At 39.0% G+C, this 16,170-nt stretch overlaps 1 protein-coding gene across 3 annotated transcripts in view; it reads left to right on the top strand.

Moving 5' to 3' along the window:
* The first annotated feature begins 273 nt into the window (after nucleotides 1-273).
* The window catches only part of EPC2 (enhancer of polycomb homolog 2), a 117,572-nt gene continuing 101,675 nt past the window's right edge, over nucleotides 274-16,170 (top strand). For all 3 annotated transcript variants that reach the window (XM_032356186.1, XM_032356185.1, XM_032356184.1), the window contains exon 1: nucleotides 274-570. In XM_032356186.1, coding sequence (XP_032212077.1) covers nucleotides 418-570 — 153 coding nt within the window. In that variant the 5' untranslated portion in view covers nucleotides 274-417. The remainder of the gene's footprint in view (nucleotides 571-16,170) is intronic.

The raw sequence follows: 16,170 nt of genomic DNA, 5'->3' as shown, positions 1-16,170 counted from the left end.
CCGGCCGCGCCGCGGAGAGAGTGGGTGGGCAGGCTAGGGAGGGGAACCGAGAGGAAGGAGGGAGGAAGGGAGGGAGAGGGCGAGGCGCGTCCCCGCGGCGGGGGCGCGCTCTCGCGCGGGCTGCCGGGATCGCTCGCCGCCGCTGTGGTAATGTCCGCCATGTTGGCCATGGCGCAGGGAGCGGATCGGGCGGGCGAGCGGCGGATCTAGTGTGTGGAAGCGGCCGCGGGCGGCGGGGGGCTGTTTTCGGGCGGGGTGGGCGCCCATGCTGTGGCCGGGGGCAGTGAGGAGGAGGAGGAGGAGCGGGCCGGCCGCGCTGCACTGAGGAAGGAGGTGGAGGAGGCGGCGGGAGTCCTCCCCCCCTCCCCGCCCGCCCCGCCGCCGCCGCCCGGGCTGTTCCTGTAAGGCGGGGAGACAATGAGTAAACTCTCCTTCCGAGCGCGGGCGCTGGACGCCGCCAAACCGCTGCCTATCTACCGCGGCAAGGACATGCCTGATCTCAACGACTGCGTCTCCATCAACCGGGCCGTGCCCCAGATGCCCACCGGGATGGAGAAGGAGGAGGAATCGGTAGGGACTCGAGTGTTTATTACCCCCCCTTCCCTCCTCCCCCCTCCCCTTTGTCAGTCGGGCCTCGCCATTCACAGAGCGCTTTACGCTCGCTGGAGGGCGCCTCTGCCGCTCCAATGCATGGGACCCTACGCCGGCGGAGTAGCGTAAACCCTCTCGGCCGGCGCAGCGCCCGCCCGCGGCCGCCATGTTGTTGCGTCCCAGTGTTGTGATTAGCTCGCAGCGCCGCTTACGCTGCCGTAAGGGGGCCTTGCCGTAAGCGGCGGCCGGGAATGGCGCAGGGGATGTTCTGGCCGCACTTGGCGTACGGCCTCTGTTTACCTCCTTCCTTCCCCCCAATCTTTCTCCGGTGCGGGGTTAATTAATGAGCGAGGGATTCTTTGGATAGGAAGGATTTTTCGCCCCCCCCCACTTTCAAATTTAGTTTTGCACTGGGTTCTTTTTAAAATGACTATGGAAAGTAAAACGCGTTCAAAACAATCCTCTTCCTTCTAGCAAGGTAACCCTCGCTCTCGAGCCGGCGGTGGTGCGGAGGGATGAGGCGGTGCAGCACTGCGGCGGGGAAGGGCGGGGGCCGTGACTACCCAGTGGGGTGTAGCGGTAGAAAGCCGTTGACCGGCTAGCTCCCCGGCCGCGAGAGGGACGGCGCTGCCGGCCTGGCCAGGAAGGCGCCGGCTCGGCGCGCAGCGTTAGAAAGCAAATGGAGATGTTCCGCTAGGAGCTGCTGGCGCTGCCCGGTCCCCGCGCCGTGTCCCCGAGAATTGTCATCGAAGAGGAGGGTCTTTTAGAAGTTGAGGATTTAATGCATCTAAATTGACAGTTACGTTTTTTGATAATACATTGCTTTCTGCAAAAATTGTGCTTTTCTCCCTGACGGGATTTTGCATACGGATGAATTTTATCTGGCTTGACTGTGTTTATGACTCTGGAATGGTGTTACTTGCGTGCGAAGTTCATAGTAACTGCACCCTCAAGAATTTCTTCAATGAACCTGCGGTCCCGCCTTATTGTCAACCCTGGTTGTGCGTGGATTGGTTCTCTTGCTTCTGTGACTGTCAGAAGAAGGCTCGAGGTTGCTGTGATTGGTTTTCTCTTTTGACTATTAATATTGCAGGAAATGCTTTTATGCTTTTGATTGGCTGCTCCAGTTCTGACCTCATTATATTACCCTGTTATTACTACTTTCTGCTGTGATTTAATCACATTTCTCTTTGGTCTTTGGTTACTTGAAAGTCTTGCATTTTGAGTAGAAAATGAATATAGCAATAGTATCAGGGTGAACATTCAATATTCAGCTTTTCAAATAATAAGATGACCCCCCCAAGCAAAAGAAAACCCAATATTTGCAGTAGATTTAGATCTAAGTCATATGAGAACATTCTTTTTATTCTTAAAGTTTATTTCTACCTTAGCTCAGTTTTCTATGTGAATGATAATTAAAGTTATAGTATGTAGGAGAATTAATTGAATTAAACTTTAAAAAACACAACTTTGTATTCCACAAAGTTAAATTTATTATTTTGTGGGTTTTGATAAAAAAAAGGAGAGGTAGCTCATGCGTCTTGAAGTATCAATATAGAATGTAATTCCTTGGATCCCGTTATTTTGGTTTGGGAAGAACTGAAATCAGGAAACTTGTTCTAGAATGAACAGTTAGCCCTGGAAGAAAAGCTGCTTTTTGTGAACGGTGATCAGCAATATATTTACTGCTTTAGGTCCTTAGGTTGCCACATATATTTTGGTATTTTATCTGAATTGAGGAAGAAAACTGCATTTTAGTTATTCTTTTAATGATGTATTAAAAACAAATGTTTAACCCTTTCCCTATTAACTTTTTCGGAAGTTGTGGTTTCCCATCTAGAGATTGGAAATTAGATTATATTGGACAATTTTCAGTTCGCTGCTTCAGTTGTCCAATTTTAGGGAAGAAGAAATCCAGCTTCTGGTGGAACTAGAGTTGAAACTCTGGACTTCTGACTCTTTGTCCTGTCCTTTCTACCTCTTCAGTGTTCCAAGTGGAGGTACTTAAAATCAAAACAAAACTAAACAAACTCTGACAGTTAAGATTTATAGTCTAAAGTTTTTCCCTTCCCAGAATGTCCAGTTGGGGTGTTAGTTTTTTTTCATCTTTTAAGTTGACTTTTTTTCATCTTTTAAGTTGACATGTGAGTCAAAAGACTTGTGCTTTCATGAGTGACAGCCAGTTCAGTTCTTCTGGTCTTATTTACAGGATTTCTGTTATTCAGCAGAATTACTTGTTCTTCAAAAAAATGTTCTTCCATGATCAACAGTTCTAAGCAGCACTAAAATATAAATCTCATTAATGTTTTGTGTTTCAGTTGAATTGTATTTCAATTCAGCTTCCATTATCAGCATGTTCTAATTACTTTCATAAGTATTTCTTTTAATCATGTAGACTTGTAAAAAAACAAAAACAAAAAGCTTTGGATTGTGGATTTATAATTGTTGCTTTTTGCATTTCTAAACTGTCCGCAGTATGACTCCCTTGCTGTTTGGTTGACAGAATCCTTTGACTGCACTTGAACCACCTTCATGGATTTTACTTCTATTCCCGCTCCCCCCGCCCCTGCCAGTAAAATTAAGGACTATATTTATCAGATTGTTATTAGACTTTGTTTATATAGTCATTGACTGAGTTTTGAGTTACATTTTGATGATACTTAGTTGAGGTAATTTAGGTGTTGTTTGGCACTGATAGCACTCTGTCATTCTCTTAGCTCTTCATTTTCTTTTGGACATACAGCCATCTTCTCTTCCCTTTCCTTAGTTTCTCTTTAGCCTAAGGTCTGCCCTCCTAGTCTTGATCGTGCTCACATGGCACTTAGTGGTTTAGGTCAGATACTGTAAACGTATGTTTATTTAGAACTTAGCCAGAGAGATCAGGTGATCGGTGATTCAGCCACCTCCCCGAGTGTTGTATAGTGGCAGTTGATATTTTTTTATAATACCATTTTTGAATATTTCTAGTGTCTCAGATAACGTTAAGAACTTTACCTACTATTATTTCATTTAATCCTTTTTAAAAACCAACTTTTTTGAGGTAAAATTTACATACAATAAAGTGTGTTCATTTAAAGCATAGAGTTTGATGAGTTTTGACAGATGTGTACACCTGAGGAAATGCCACCACAATCAAGATAAAACAACATTTCGGGACGCCTGGGTGGCTCAGTTGGTTAAGCAGCTGCCTTCTGCTCGGGTCATGATCCCAGCGTCCTGGGATCGAGTCCCACATCGGGCTCCTTGCTCGGCAGGGAGCCTGCTTCTCCCTCTGCCTCTGCCTGCCATTCTGTCTGCCTGTGCTCGCTCCCCCCCCCCAACAAATAAATAAAATCCCCCCCCCAAAAAAAAGATGAAACAACATTTCAAACACCCAAGAAGTTCCCTTTTGCTTCTTTGCAAGTCAGTCCCTCTCCACTAGTAGTTCCAAGCAATTGCTGATTAGCTTTCTCTTCCTGTAGATAAGTATTATCTTTTCTAGAATTTCATTTAAATGGATTTCGTATTCCCTTGTGTTAGGCTTCTTTTGCTCAGCATGCTGCATTAAAGATTCATCCTTGTTACATGTATCAGTCCATTCCTTTTTACTAAATAGTGTTCTAGTGAATTGATATATTCATCCATCCATCTGGATATTTGAATTGCTTCCTGTTTTTGGTTTTCATTTAATCCTTGTAACAGTCCTGGGGAGTATTATTGTTTTTATTTTATAGATGAAGAAACTGTAGGTCTCGCTGTTAGTAACTGGCAGAGTGAGTGAATGCCCTTGCCTTTAATATCACAAAAACCATTCTTATAACTACTAAGCTTCATACTAACTTCTTACAGAACCACAGATTAGCTTCTGAACTGTTACAAGTTCATTACAGTGTAAATAATGTTTTACTTTTTATAATTTAGGGAACTTTGAAAAATGACATCAGTTTGATTGGAATATTACATTATTAAGTGTAGTTTTTGGTCACTGAACTGTGTCTGATTTTTGCTTTGGGCTTTTCAGATTTTCTGTTTCTTTTTTTTCTTAGAAGTTTGTTAGCTTTGCTTCCCTGTCCTGGCACCATTGTGTTTATCTGAATGTTTATGTTATCTTAACATATATATCTTCTATATAAGAAGTTTGTGGGAAACTATCCTATTTTATTATTTAGATTTTATCCTAATAGAATGTAATCTTTGTAAGGTTGCATATTTTGTTCCCCAGAACAAATAATAATGACAAATAATATATGCTTGCTAAATGTGGGTTAAATGTTGAATGAGCCTTTAATTTTTTTTTCTGTACGAAGATCTATGTTTTTGTGAAACACTCTGTGTGTGTGTGTGTGTGTGTGTGTGTATAAAATTTATTAGCAGAATTTGGTAAATTATTCTTAGGGGAATTCTTTTTGGTTTCTTACTTTGGTATAACATATACATAAATGCCAAGCCTTCCCCCCCCCCTTGAGTGAGAGACTCTTAAATAAAGAATTTTTTTATGTGTAAGGTATGGCTGCAATATTAATTTTTGTCTTGTGTTAATTATTCTTAACAGGTGTATGTAGGTTTATGTATGATATCTTTTTGTAGTAGCATGTACCTTGAACCAAACTCTACATGAAGCAGGTGATTCTGCTTATTTTTAAAGAAAAAGACTGTGACTGATTTGAATTACTTTTTCTCCTTTTATGTTTTAGTTGTCTAATTTTGGTATTCTCTTAATATTTTAAGGGACATTTTCAGTGATAGAGTAGGAATATATTCAGTCTTTCTCACATTTCAAAGTTACTTTTGGCACTATACATTTCATAGATCATGATAGGGTTCTAGAGAGGATATAAAATAGAATTTTGTAAATTGATCTTGTAAAAACATTTAACATTTATTTCAACAAAAGCAAATACTTACAGGTATCATCTGAGTGCCGGGTGTTACTTAAATAGGATATTTGTAAGTATTTTTTTAAAGACTTTATTTATTTATTTATTTGTCAGAGAGAGAGAGAGAGAAAGAGAGAGAGAGAGTGCACAACCAGGCACAGGTGGAGAGAAGGCTCCCTGTGGAGCAAGGAGCCTGATGTGGGACTCTGTATCCCTGGACTCTGGGATCATGGCCTTAGCTGAAGGCTGTGGCTTAACCAGCTGAGCCACCCAGATGTCCCAGACATTAGTGAACTATTTTAAAGAGGTTAAATATGTCTAAAAGTATTCGTAAGACTGTGCGTTGGAGTTTCAGGATTAGGATTAAAATTAAAAGAATACAATACAGATCTTGACTTCAGAGAACTTAAATGAGTCATTGAAGTCAAAAACATATCTGGAAAGTTAGCATAAACTATCAGGTTAAGTTGACCTGACAAAGAGCATTAGAAAAATCTAAATGTCAGTATGGTTAAGAGAGAAAATTGCTATTAGAATGTATAGAGGGGTTGGAGAGAGATTTAACAATTTGGGCTTTCAGGTTTGGTTGTACAGTGTGTGTTGACACAAATACTTGAGTGAAGGAATGTTTAAAGCAATTTCTATGGATGTTGGGGTGCCGGGGTGGCACAGTTGGTTAAGTGTCTGTCTCTTGATTTAGGCTCTTGGTTTAGGCTCACGTTGCGATCTCAGGGTTTTGAGATCAAGCCCTGTGTGGGGCTCTGTGCAGAGTTGGCTTAAGCTTCTCTTCTCTCTCTGCCCCTTCCCACCGCATACTCATGCACATCATCTTTCTTTCTTTTTCTTTCTCAGATAAATAAGTTTTTAAAAAAACAAACAAAAACAATTTCTGGGGATGTTAAGTAGACTAAAGGAAGGTTCTTCCATGTTATGTGTATTTTACCTGTCCTTTTCAATCCGTTATCCCCTGCTGATAGAAACTTCAGGAGGGGAGCCCTTTGTCATTTCTGAGCTGGTCATTCTCTTAGCTCTTTCTCCCCATTGTTTTGGTTATGCAGGTGGCTTTTATTTTTCTTCCCCCTCTTTTGTTCTGTGCTATATCTTCAACACTAGAAACTGTTCAGAACAAAGAAAACCCTCAATAAATATTTGGTGAATGAATGAATAAAAGTTAGGGTCGTGACAAGGTTGAATTATACCAGATTGGAGATAGTTTCGAACGTTAGATCCAGGAAATTATAGGATGGTACAGAAAAAAGAGCACTGACTTGCAAGTGTGAAGTCTGTTTCTAGTTTTGTTTCTGTTCTTAGTAACCAGATGATCTGGGAAAGTTCCCTGCCTTTTCTGAGCATCAGGTCATTCATCACTACCATCACAGTTACCATTTATTGAGTGTGTGTTGAGTATGTGCCAGGTACTTTGTTAAATTCAGTAGATGGTTGAACTCATTATAACAACAGGGTGTGTAGTAGTATATTGTCTCTTTTCCAAAAGAAACTGAGGCTTTGGAGATTTAAGTGTCTTGTTCAAGGTCACCCCTGCCTGAGTTAGAACATAGCAAAACAGTATTTGAACTCAAACCCTATGAGGGATTGACTCTAGGGCTCTGATCTTTACTATTGCTTCATTTATAAAAAGAGAACTAGGTGATATCTAAGGTTTATTATATTTCCACTGATCTCTCACTTGTTATTCTGTAACATGGAAGAGTCATTGGAAGTTTTTGCCTCGGGCACTTGGGTGGCTCAGTTGGTTAAGCATCTGCTTCAACCCTAGGTCATGATCTGGGGCTCCTTGCTCAGCAGGGAGCCTGCTTCTCCCTCTCCCTGCTGCTCCCCCTGCTTTTGTGCACGTGGTGTGCTCGCACGCGCACTCTCTCTCTGTCTCTCCCACTCTCCCTCTCTCTTTGAGGAATAAATAAATTAAAAAAAAAAAAGGTTTTGCCTCAGGGAATGATATAAAAGAAGCTTTGAAGTGAATGCCTTTTGTAAACACATTTCTCTTTTAAAAAAATGTAAAGGAATGATTTATCTATGGTATAAATTTAGGTTTCATCAATATCATTTCTCTAAAAATGAGGCCTAAAAATTAATTTAACAGGTGGGATCATTAGGTTAGTTTCAAGTAACAGAAACAAAAAACCAAATCTGGTTTCTTTCATTCCTGGATGTTGTCTCAAAGATTCCAAAGAAGGCTATTGAACAGTCAAGGCTTGGGAAGGCCAGGAACCAGGGCAAGCTGTGAGCCCTTAGCAGCAAGTGACATTAACAATTCCCAATCTTTTGAGAGGTAGTATAGTTAAGGTAGTAGGTAAGAGGTAGTAGTTAAGTGTATATGTTCTGGAGCCAGAACAGAAATGGTTTTGAGTCCCCTGGCAGGTTAACTTGATCTATAAAATCACATAGGGTTGTTGAGAAGATGAACTGTGGTGCACTTGGGAGAATTTGTGGCATTCAATAAGCAGTCAGTAAATATTAGCTATTATTCTCATCACTGTTACATTTTTTTCATTTCCAAATCCCAGATCCTGGTGTTAAAGGACATTATTGGTTTGGCTTGCTTCAGGTATCTATGTACCTGTAAGTGACAGTCTGACAGGGGACAGGGATAATGATTAGTACTTAATGTGCTGTTAAGGGTTACCCTTGAGAATGAGGCTTTAGCTAGGTAGCTGCCCTTTAGAGACTTACTAATAGTGTGTATGTAACAGATTTACCAAAAATTGTGGAGTTAAATTGTTAAATTGTTTTAATCCATGGTTTGACTCAAGGTGAATTTGAACATTTAGGGTGTTTTTATAAACCTTAAGTTTGTAAAGTGTTTTAATGAGGTAACAATGTTTTGCCTATTTTATAATAAAATAGTAAGGTGTGTATTGCAAATTTTAAAGGAAATTTAAATTAAGGACTATAAAAGAAGACTCCAAAATCTTTTTAAAGAAAGCATACCTTTCATACTAATTTTCAGAGTAGTAAGGGATGCATTTTGTGTGACCTCAAAGATACTATTTAACCATCCTGGCCCTTAGTTTCCTCATTTGGGAAATAGAATTGGATTGAGTGACCTTTAAAGTGCCTTTCGGTCTAAAAATTACTTGCATCTGTGAATCCACATTTCTACCTACTAGGCATATTGTCCAGAATATTAAGTAGATGAAAAGAGCTAACAAGTGAGAGACTAAGTGTTAGGAAGCTACTAGTAGGTAAGCTTTAACTCTTTAAAAAGTTGCTGCAATGCTGTTAATTTGGTTTAGAGGTTTTTTGTTTTTGTTTTTTTTTTTTGAAAGATTCAGTTATATTTTTCTACTATTTGATACTTATTTTTCCTAGAGATCAGTCGAGAAGTCCACTCTGTATGTTTTGGGTGTGATCAGTTCCCTTGCTTTCATGAAGTTTTCTTTCACTGTCTTTACTAATCTTACTCATTGCTGTAAATATTCTGAATTTTGGCATACTTTTTAGCCCATACCATTTAAGTTTATTTTAATTTTCTGATATCTCATGACTCTCACTTGAGGGGTGTGTGCATTTGTGTGTGGATGGATGGATATGGATATATGCATGAGAGAGTGAGAAGATAGACCCTTATTTTCCCAATTAGACAAGATACCTTAAGGAAGGTATACTGTCTTCATTTTACCCGCCATAGGCTGGATACCTATCCAGACACTTAGGTGATAGAAAGTTTATAATACAGGCATTGACAATATATGGGACCCTGGGATTGAATTTGATTGTATTATTAAACATACAGCTCTACATCTTCATTTCATTACAAGTAATGTGTAGGGGTAATGGATGTGTAGGGGTAGCATGAGGAGGAAAGGATGATAGGTAGGAATAAGCCAGGAAGGAGACCAATGTAGATAACAGTATGTCTGTCTCGATTATTTGATTTTATCTTAAAATTGATCCCTGTTTATATTTTGCCTTCTCTACACTTAAATGAAACAAAACTTTGGGTTTGTCTAGTCTACCATGCAGCACTGTTCTTTGTGGGATTAATAAGTGGAGGAGGATGATGCCACTTACAGATTCTCCTTAGCACCACTTCCTTATATATGCTTTTTGGTTTCTTTTTTCTTGCCCACTAGTGTCACTGTGCAGTCAGAAGAACCAGATTGGAAGAGTCAGGCTCTCTGCTAACTCTCTAACTCGTATCTTTACTTCCAGCTTTCTCACTTCCTTTTTTGGAGAGGAGTGTAGACAAAGGATATGAGGTTATTGGTTGGGGAGTCCACAAGCAGCTCTTACTTGTAGTGCTAATTTGATGAAGTTAGTACTTTAGAATTGTGGTTTAGGTTCCAGTCATGGCCTCTGCCACTTTCCCTCTGGGCAGGATAAATTACTTCATCTCATTGAGCCACTTTGCTTCATCTGTTTAATGAGGAGTATCTCAAAAGATAATCTGAAAGATTAACTTTTTAAGTAGACTTAAGTCAGTGTCTTATGCAGACAACTGCTATTTTTTTTAATTATTAATAACAGTTTTCAGTTGTACAGGATAATGTGAAGGAATATGGAAAAGTAAAAGTATTTCCATATGTTATTTTGAGGTATAGTTTCATATTTTTTTCTTCAGTCAATTACATATATTTTTATAGTTGTCAAACGTTAGCAAATTGATATGTACATTTTCCTCCTTCTATCTCTGACAGAGCATTTAACAGTCAAAGTGATTTAAAAAAAATTAAAGACTTTGAAAATTAACAACAAAGAAAATTTACTCTAATCCTCAGAGTAATACTTGACTCCTGAATAATTGATAAATATTGTATTTGTTTTTAGAAGTGATTTTTTTTTCTTGGATTATTTAGTTGGTCATGGGGGAAAGTCCGTTTTAGTGATAGAAAACTGTTCAGTGGGTGGTATACACTAGAGAATTAAATGAAGAGAGATGTTCTAATAAACCAGTGCACTCTGGGATAAATATTTAAGTTTGGAAACTTCGGAAAGCATGGTACTGAGGAGGGTAATCTTACCATTTGTTTGATCCTTGAGGTGTTTCTTGACTGACATGTTTTTGGCAATTTGTTGGATGTATGAGACTGTCACAGGCATAGCAGGAAGTTTATTGATATCCTGCCTGCTAATTTCTGGTAGCATTCCAATTGGCATAACCCCCCAAAATTTCTCCTTTAATTTCCAAATGGGGACTGTTGCATCTGATTTAAGAACCATTTTCTAAGGCTCCTTACTTAACCTTTTGTGACTTGGACTTTGCAGTCTGGTAAAACTGCTCGAAATGATTTTTTTTTTTAAAGTATAATTAACATACATTGTTACATTAGTTTCAGGTATACAATATAGTGGTTCAGCAATTGTATACATTCTTCTGTGCTCATCAAAATAAGTGTACTCTTAATCCCTTTTATTTCCCTTTCTACCTTTGCCCTCCCGCTGCAACCATCAGTTTGTTATCTGTATTTAGGAGTCTGGGTTTTTTGTTTGTCCCTTTTTTTCTTTGTTCGTTTGTTTTGTTTCTCAGATTCCACATGAGTGAAATCAGATAGTATTTGTCTGTGTCTGACTTATTTTACTTAGCATTATACTTTGTAAGTCTACCCAGGATGTTGCAAAAATGGCAAGACCCCCCCCCCCTTATTTTTTTTTAAGTTTTTATTTATTCATTTGACAGAGAGAGACACAGTGAGAGGGTACACAAGGAGGAGGAGTGGAAGAGGAAGGAAGCCTTCCTGCCCGAGCTCTGTTCATCTACTTATGGACACATGGGTTGCTTCCATATCTTGGATATTGGCTTGTAAATAAAGCTGCAGTAAACACAGAGGTGCATGTATCTTTTTAAATTAGTGGTTTTGTTTTCTTTGTGTAAATACCCAGGAGGGGAACTGCTGAATCATATGGTAGTTCTGCTTTATTTTTTTTTGCTACTGTTTTCCACAGTGACTGCCCCAATTTACATTCCCACTGACAGTGCATAGGGGTTCCTTTCTCTCTGTACTCTCTCTCTACTCTCACCACTCTCACATGTTATTTCTGGTCTTTCTGATTGTAGCCATTCTGATGGGTGTAAGGTAATATCTCATTGTGGTTTTGACTGGCATTTCCCTGATGAATAATGATGTTGAAAATCTTTCTGTGTGTCTTTGGCTTTTTGGATGTATTTGGAAAAATGTCTGTTGTGCCAAAAAGAATAAGATACCTAGGAATAACCTTAACCAAGGAGGTGAAAGACCTGTACTTGGAGAACTATAAAACAATAATGAGAGGGCGCCTGGGTGGCTCAGTGGGTTAAGCCACTGCCTTCGGCTCAGGTCATGATCTCAGGGTCCTGGGATCGAGTACCGCATCGGGCTCTCTGCTCAGCAGGGAGCCTCCTTCCCTCCCTCTCTCTCTCTCTCTCTCTCTCTCTGCTTGCCTCTCCATCTACTGTCAAATAAATAAATAAAATCTTTTAAAAAAATGAAATAAACATTTAAAAAAAACAATAATGAGAGAAATTAAAGGTGACACAAACAAGGAAAAGATATTCTATGATGGGTTGGAAGAACTAATGTTAAAATGTTTTGTACGACTGAGGTATCTGGGTGGCTCAGTTGGTTAACTATCTGACTCTTGATTTCAGCTCATTCAGGTCTTGATCTCAGGGTCACTTGATCTCAGGGTCATGAGTTCAAGCCCTGCGTTTGGCTCCACAGCAGAAGTGGAGCCAACTTAAAAAAAAAAAAAAAGTTAACACTACCCAAAGCCATGTGCAGATTTAAAGCAGTCTCTATCAAAATACCAATAGCATTTTTCACAGAATTAGAACAAATAATGCTAACATTTGTATGGAACCAGAAAAACCTTGAATAGCTAAAGAAGTCTTGAGAAGAACAAAGGTGGAGGCATCATAATCCCAGCCTTCAAGATATAATACTAGAAAACTGTAGTAGTTGAAACAGTATGGTACAGATATAAAAATAGACACATAGATCAATGGAATAGAATAGAAACCCCAGAAGTAAACCTGTGCTTGTGTGGTGAACTAATCTACAACAAAGGAGGCAAGAATATATAGTGGGAAAACTGGAGCATTTCCTTGTACCATATACAAAAATAAACTCAGAATAGATTGAAGACCTAAATGTGCGACTTAAAACTCCCGGAAGAAAACATAAGCAGTAATAGTGTCCCTGACATGGGTGATAGAAACAGTTTTCTACATATGTCTCCTGAGGCAAGGGAAACAAAAGCAAAAATAAACTATCGAGACTACACCAAAATGAAAAGCTTTTGTACAGCTCAAGAGATGATCAGCAAAATGACAAGACAATGTACTGAATGGGAGAAGATATGTCCAAATGACATATCCAGTAGAGGGTTAGTATCCAAAATATATAAAGAACTTATACAGCTCAGTTCCAGAAAGAATTAAAAAAATGGGCACAGGGCCTGAATCAGAATGATGTTTTAAATGCATAAAATAAAATCATATAAACCAGTTGTATTGAAGGTTATCAAAATATTAAAACAATTTGTGATTTACATGCCTTACCAGCATACTGACAGGATCTAGAGTTGAGTCTAAGTTGAAGTAGTGATAAGTACAAATATTTCAACAAGTGCAACCACTGTTAATATGATAATGAAATGATGTGTGATTTCTGTTGTGTTGCTAGTCCTAATGTTAACCAGTACTACTATTTTGCCTTTTGCTGACATTAGTAATTGAAGGAAATGTTAAATTTGGTAGAAGTTAGTGGAATTAGAGAAATGATTATTTTCTCACCCAAGTTTATGGATCCCTCAATTTTTGGGGGGGGGGGAGTCTATGACTTGAGGTTCAGAACACCTCAAGATTTTCTTTGGCCTAAGTGGCAATCTTATTCCTGTGTCATCTTTGTCCCAAATATATATAGTTAGGCTAAAGATTTTATTTCCATTATTATATTGGAGATGCTACTATAAACAATATGTTACCTTCATATTTAAGGCATTTGCTAGGTTTTTTTACATTGAAAAATAATAGACCCACATGATTTAAATATAAAAACTTAATAGCACAAATTGATACATGAAAAGTAAGTTGTCCTTCCTTCCCTACAATCCCCAGACACTCTACAGAGGCATCTATTGTTAGTATCATGTATGTTTATCCTAAAAAACTTGTGAACAAATGCTTTTTACTACATGAAGGCAAATATTTCCTGTATTTTATAATATGTGATCTTAGAGTTAGTTTCTTAATCTAGCATCATAAAGTCAAGTAATTTTGATTTTAAATTTTTTTCCTTTAAAATCTCTGAAGAATTGGGAATTGGCAGATTGTAGCTTTCTGGTTGAATCATTTTAAAGTTTGGATATGAATCCTTAATCTTTTATCCCCATGTGGCAGTTTGGCTGTCTGTAAGCCTTGCGTTATACATAGGACTTATGTTTATTTTCTTATATAAAAGGTAAATATTTTAAAGTCGGATTAATGATTGATTAAGTGGCTTGTCAGTGTATTTTCTCTCTGAGTTGTTTATGGCCTTAAATAGAAGTTTTGGTCAGAAGAGCAACAGTAGTCTACTGTTTTGAAGGAAGCGGTTTATTTCTGGTTATCATGTTGGTAAGCTGGATCTTTCGTACAGATTGTACTCTCTAAAACTTTCATTGAAGTGCGTGCTTATTCATCCAGCATATATATCCATGAATACATGAGCCATGTCTGTACTTTTGTATCATCTGGTACAGTGAATGACATACGGTAGTTATTCAGTGAATATTTGCTGGTGGAATAAACAACACCTGCTGTGTACTTCAGATTACAGAAAGGGATAAGATGTACCTGCCTTCAGGCAGTTTATAGTCCCATAGAAAAGAGTTGTATATGGATGACTCTGTATAGGTTTAATGTGTTAGGTAGAGATAGAAACGATATTCTGGAAATTTGTGTCACAAGGGACGTGATTTGAACAAGAGTATCTTTGAGTTCATGCAACAGCTAATTGAGTATAAGATACTACTGAATTATTTTTTACAAATTAATTTTGAAGTTATATCATCTGCCAGGAAGCCATGAGGTTTTTTTAGGTGCATGTCATTACTTTTCATACTGGACAGCGTATGATGCCCCACAGAGTTGTTAGAGGGTTGAGGAATTGTGATCTAGTGTAGAGTCACCTTTTAGGGTAGGCAAACTTGTGTAAGGAGCTGTACCTGGGTGGCTCATTTGGTTAAGCATCTGACTCCTGGTTTTGGCTAAGGTCATGACCTCAAGGTTGTGAGATGGAGTGCCCCAACAGGCTCCATGCTGATGCTCAAGAGTCTCTCTTTCCATCTCCCCTTCCCTATCCCCACTCTTCTTTAAAAAAAAAAAAGCAATTCCTGTTTGAAGAGCTCTGGGAAAAGAAACTTTGTGATATGGAGGATGACCTAAAGAAATAGTGCTGCTTCATTATTATACAAGAAATGTGCAGATTTTACTTATTTTGGTTTAAAGCACAGAAGACACTTTCCGTAAAGTACTTAGATGATTTTCTATACATTATCGGTGCTTCAGTCAGTAGTAGTTCTTTTTCAGCTTTGTTTGATGTATCAGCTCAGCCAACTTAGAGTTAGTTCATTAGGGCTTTCAGAATACCTCCTAAAGAAGTAAGAAAAGATTTAGGTCAGTGATTCTCAAACTTTGTCATGCATCAGAATCACCTGGAGGGCTTGTTAAAAACACTGATCACTGGGCTCCATTCTGATAATTGTAGCTTGTAGTGGGTTTGGAATGGGGCCCGGGAATCTGTATTTTTTAGCATGTTCCTCATGATGCCTGTCCAGTGACCAATTTGAAAACTACCAATTTAGGAGGGAGAATAGCAGTTCTCATCTTGACCACATAGAATAATCTGGGATGCTTTCGTAAAGTAGATGTGTAGACCTTACCCCAGATTTAGCAACGGAATCACAATTGATGGGTGATTTTGATTCTAGGCAGAAAAAGGGATTAGTATGTGTGCCATGTCCCCGGCCTATCTACCTTGCCATTTTACCACTCCTGTCAGAGGTATTTCTCTATGCTGTAACTAATTCTTGAGCTTTTAAACTTTTTAAAATTGATTCATTGTGTATGTATATAACTGAAATAAAGTTCAGCTTGACAACGCACACCCATGCAAATGAACAGTTGACTTTTTTCCCCCCATAGTTATGTTCTGTAAAGTTGCCATGAACAGTGAATTATGGAATACTAAACCATTTCTCCTAAAGGAGATGCAGGGCTGGAATCCTGTGAACCTCTGGTCACAATATTTTTATCAACCAAATCAATGCATAATCTTGTTTTATATATGTTTCCGTTTAAAATATATTGTTGATTCTAGGCATTGAACTCAGCAGCCAGCAGCACTCTAACTTGTGCCTGAATGAAGCTTGTCTTAACACACGTATTTTCTTGGGGCGCCTGCGTGGCTCGATGGGTTAAAGCCTCTGCCTTCAGCTCAGGTCACGATCCCAGGGTCCTGGGATCGAGCCCGGCATCGGGCTCTCTGCTTGGCAGGGAGCCGCTTCCCCCTCTCTCTCTGCCTGCCTCTCTGCCTACTCGTGATCTCTGTCAAATAAATAAATTTTTTAAAAAACCACACACACAAATATTTTCTCTGTAAGGTGCATCACAGCCTTCTTGTGCTTAGGAACACTAGACAGCACTTCAGCACTACACTTGGGGAGCCTATAAACAATGACATCAACAAAAAACCACAAAAATGTGAAAAAGTGGCACTAAAAAGGACATTAGAAGTACACTTGT

Source organism: Mustela erminea, chromosome 8, assembly GCF_009829155.1.
Source record: "Mustela erminea isolate mMusErm1 chromosome 8, mMusErm1.Pri, whole genome shotgun sequence".
Classification (NCBI taxonomy): Eukaryota; Metazoa; Chordata; class Mammalia; order Carnivora; family Mustelidae; genus Mustela; species Mustela erminea.
This window is presented reverse-complemented; position numbering and strand designations above follow the sequence as displayed.